The sequence below is a fragment of the Carex rostrata genome, chromosome 2 (assembly GCF_964058835.1).
Source record: "Carex rostrata chromosome 2, lpCarRost1.2, whole genome shotgun sequence".
In the NCBI taxonomy this organism is placed as follows: domain Eukaryota; kingdom Viridiplantae; phylum Streptophyta; class Magnoliopsida; order Poales; family Cyperaceae; genus Carex; species Carex rostrata.
The window spans coordinates 12,035,816-12,040,496 of NC_135919.1; the positions used below are offsets into that span (position 1 = coordinate 12,035,816).

At 37.4% G+C, this 4,681-nt stretch overlaps 1 protein-coding gene across 1 annotated transcript; it reads left to right on the forward strand.

Annotated features, from left to right (window-relative positions):
- Positions 1 to 512: 512 nt before the first annotated feature.
- LOC144575115 (alanine--glyoxylate aminotransferase 2 homolog 3, mitochondrial-like) lies at positions 513 to 3,927 on the forward strand. Its single transcript, XM_078325238.1, has 9 exons — positions 513 to 859; positions 1,686 to 1,916; positions 2,330 to 2,500; positions 2,602 to 2,745; positions 2,823 to 3,002; positions 3,099 to 3,324; positions 3,400 to 3,513; positions 3,596 to 3,682; positions 3,789 to 3,927. The coding sequence occupies exons 1-9, from the start codon at positions 623 to 625 to the stop codon at positions 3,830 to 3,832; spliced, it is 1,434 nt and encodes a 477-aa protein (XP_078181364.1). The 5' UTR covers positions 513 to 622; the 3' UTR covers positions 3,833 to 3,927.
- Positions 3,928 to 4,681: the final 754 nt, after the last annotated feature.

Consider the following 4,681-nt stretch of genomic DNA (forward strand, 5'->3'; position numbering starts at 1 on the left):
AGACGTATGATAAGGCATTATTTTCAATTAAAAAGAGAATGGACACATCTTGTGACATACAAGTTAACTCACATATGTATCGCGGTGTGTCTATAACGGGTCATGACGAGTCGGTAATAACGCAAGTATATGCCGATAGACTGATAGAGTAAATGAGTAATACTATGAAATTTCGAATCATGACAGAACGTACATACGATCCACGGGAGATCCGACGTGTCAGTTATCAAGAAAATGGTAACCTCACATCATCAATCTCTACAGACGGATCAGTATCCTCCCAGGTACCGGACTCAACACAATTGAAATGGACAGCTCAGATTTACTCTCATCCGGTTGGATTCGGGATGACAGAGGGGCAGGATTATTTGTGCTTTGCGATGCGTGCCAATCCATTTTCTGACTGTCCGATTCAATTCTACTCAGTCAGGTAACCTGAGAGGATACGAATTCCTACAGAACTGGACCCCACCCTTTACGGTCCTATAAATGCCAACCCCTCGACTCTCTTCTCTCCAAACCAAAATAGACGGAGGAAAGATAGAGAGAGATACAAGCACTCTCTCTTCTTTTGCCAAAAAGGGCTTCTAAATTGTGCAAAGAAAAGTAAATCTTTGTTAAGATGCAGAGGTCTCTCTTTCGGAGGGCATTATCGTCCTTGGCGTCCAAGCGGGGTCACTCTGGAATTGCTGCCACGGAGGTGGTGGCATCTCACAACGATGAAAATGCGGAGGCGATCCCCAAAATGCCCCCGTTCGACTACACTCCTCTACCGTACGATGGGCCACGAGCGGCTGATATCCTTCGCAAGAGAGTCCAGTATCTCAGCCCCTCTCTCTTCCATTTCTATAACAAACCTGTAAAATTTCCAATTCCTCCCTTTTATTTGTTTTTGGTATTTTTCATTGTTTTATTTTTATTTTTTGGATTGCCCCTTTGAGTTTTAATACTATTGAAATATTACACGTTAGTTTTTTTAAGTATTTTTAAATTTAGTAGGCATTGTTGAACAACTAAAACAGAGGTTTGGGTGGTTGGTTATTGAATTGAGCGGTGTTATTTTCTGCTCTGTTCTTTTGCCTTTATTTGGGTTGGTCAAATTAATGGTTAGTAAGAACCAAAAAAAAAAAAAAAAATTAATGGTTAGCTCACGGTAGAAAATAAGAGGGTTTGTTTTGTTGGGTTTTCGGGTAGTTTGCTTTGTTTGGTCGTTGGATCGGCACTTTTGGCAATTAAAGAAATGTTTAGACTGGGGAGATTTGTTTTTAACTGGTTTTCTTTCTTTTCTCCAGGAATCTGGGTTGCTTACAGAGTTACAGTACATCAAATATATAGTTTTTTTTTTTGAGGAAAAGCTCGTAGGCGCATCAAATATATAGTTGGTAGCTACTCTCAGTTGCCAACTCACTGCGCTTTGTCGTTTTCACTGGAAACAATGATTTGTCATTTGTGCCCCCCTAAAGTAACACCATGATAATAACTTGGGCCATTTTAGAAGATATACTTCATACCTAATTAAAAATTCATGGCCCATGGTTTAGACAGGTGTAGTACCTAGTGGACTTGAACTTACCAACCTCAAAAATATGTATGATAGTGATACCAGTTAATCTAAACATACATGGCACTTTGGCAGTAAACAACTTACAACTCTTTAATTTCTTTTTTCTTCTTTTTGATGACAGTTAAACATAGTAGAAGGAAAGATGCAATATCTGTATGATGAAGATGGCCGACGGTTTTTGGATGCATTTGGTGGCATTGCAACAGTATGTTGCGGGCACTGCCATCCTGATGTGACTGAGGCCATTATTAACCAGACAAAGAAACTTCAACACTCTACTGTGTTATATCTCAACAGCGCAATTGCTGATTTTGCCGAGGCTTTGGCCAACAAGATGCCAGGTGATCTTAAGGTGAGTTATTTTTGCATTTTTTAGAATATTTTTACTATTTTTTTACATAGGTAGAAAATCAAATAGTAAAAAAAAATATATAAAAATGTAAAATTTAGTCTGCAATTATATTTTCTTATGGAAATCATGAAGAATGGTTTCAATCGACTATATGGATTTTGAAAATGAAAATATTGATCCGTAGTACGGACCAATCCGCGCTATGTATAGTATCATTGCCTCACTCTTATAATTTAGGATGAGATGGGCTTTGTAGAACTGAGTTATGTTTGCTTTTGTTAATTAAGCAATTTATTTAGGAAAAAAAACTAAACTTGTGATAGCTTTCCTAAACTTGTGATAGCTTTCCTATGCAAATATCTAAATTATACTTGTATCTAGACTAAATAAAACTGTAATTTTAATGATTATAGGTTGTTTTCTTCACCAACTCTGGTACTGAGGCAAATGAGCTGGCGTTAATGATTGCGCGACTTTACACTGGTAGTCAAGATATTATTTCAATCAGAAATGGTTACCATGGAAATGCTGCTGCAACAATGGGCGCAACTGCACAATCGAACTGGAAATTCAATGTTGTTCAGGTAAAGGATTGTGCTGATAAAGTTTTTTAACTTCCCGATCATATAAAATTTTATACAAAGATTATACTCCTATTGTTGATGTTATTTTCCATGTGATACAGAGTGGAGTACATCATGCATTGAACCCTGACCAATACAGAGGTCATTTTGGCACTGATGGAGAGAAATATGCAAAAGATGTTCAAGAAATCATAGATTTTGGTACCACCGGCAGGATAGCAGGTTTCATCTCAGAAGCCATACAAGTATGCTCTTTTTCAATAATTCCTGAAGTTATATAAAAATAAAAAATGTCAAAAAATTTAAATTATTGTTCTGACAGGGAGTTGGTGGAATTATGGAGCTGGCACCTGGTTATTTACCAGCAGTTTATAAAATGATTAGAAATGCCGGTGGACTCTGCATAGCTGATGAAGTTCAAGCTGGATTTGGACGCACTGGCAAACATTTCTGGGGATTTGAATCGCATGATGTAATTCCTGATATAGTAACCATGGCTAAGGTGGTTTTTTCTGACTTATAATACCTGTGTTAGTTTCTCTTATGTTATAATAAAATCAACACTATACCTTACATTTTTAAATTTATCTGTTTACAGGGAATTGGAAATGGGATACCTATAGGAGCAGTTGTGACGACCCCAGAAATAGCTCAGGTTTTGACCCGTAGGAGCTACTTTAATACCTTTGGAGGGAATCCTGTGTGCACTGCTGGAGGCCACGCGGTCCTCAAAGTGCTGGAGAAAGAAAAGCTGCAAGAGAATGCACATCTTGTTGGGTCCCACTTAAAAGACCGTCTCTCCGAGCTCAAAGAGAAGCATGAGAGTAAGTATAAAGCTAGTAGTAATGAGTCATATCTCCTTCAAATTGTATGAATTAGTAATTGTGATTGTTTAACAGTAATTGGAGACGTCAGAGGAAGAGGCCTGATGCTTGGGGTCGAGCTTGTGACTGACCGGCAAAAGAAGACACCGGCTAAAGCTGAGATAGCACATGTACTAGACCTCATGAAAGGTAACCAACCGTTGAATTGTATGGAAAGGTGACCCAATTCTTTTGCCATATTAAAGTTTGTTGACACCCTTTTTTTTTACAGATATGGGAGTGTTGGTAGGAAAAGGTGGCTTTTATGGAAATGTGTTTAGAATAACTCCTCCTCTGTGCTTCACAAAGCAGGATGCTGGTGAGTCTTTAATCCTCAAGAAATGTATAAATTTACAAGCTCTATTTTGCAAATTATCCAAGCTAAAATGTAATCTTATTTCTCCCCCTTTGTTTTTTTGATGCAGACTTCTTTGTGGATGTGATGGATACTGCAATAGCTAAGTTGTGAACCCTTTATGTTTAAATTTCCCTATGTGCAAAGTGTTTGTAGATGTGTTGTATAGGGAAATTAGTCCAATAATAAGAGCTTCTTGATAATTATAATGATAATGAACATCTTGGTGTATTGAGAGATAGCACCTCGCTGTCTCGTAGTGTTTTTGACTAGGATATGGTTGCTTAATGGGCACATCTTTTTCTTTGCATGAGTATTGTTTGAATTACTTTGAACAGCTCTATGCTTTCATTTTGGCCATCAGTTTTGATGGTCTGATTTGGACAATTTCTGATTAGATTATCATGGATGGTCCAGATTAAATTCCACTCAAGAGATCCGTCATGTAAATCCAGTTCATCCTTTCAGTTTGAACATAGCCTACAATGTGGTACAGTGCACTGGCAAGTGTACATTACAGTCTCAATCAACCTGTGCACTGGTGCACAGTTCACTGGTTAGTAAAATGTGATACAATGCATGGCTAAATGTCTTACCAAATGCAAACTTAGTAAAGCATTACAATTGGAGTAATGTGATGTGCATGGCACAAATCTCCCCTGCGGTTAGTTATGAAAGGGCATAACCTTTGTTATTTTTTGGTATTGCGCGTAGGCCGCATAACACTTTTTCACTGCACATGCCAAAACGTACAAAATTAAATAAATCAAATCAAAACAAACTAGGTAAAGGCTATGCTGCAGGGTGCAGAACCTCATTTTCGTCCAATGAGGTTGATATAGTAATAAGTCTTTCCATTTTTACATAATGTTGTACACAAATAAGAAATTCAATCGTTTTACTAAAATCTAAATACAGCATACAACATATTATTTGAAATCTCAATTTTTCTTATAAATGGAG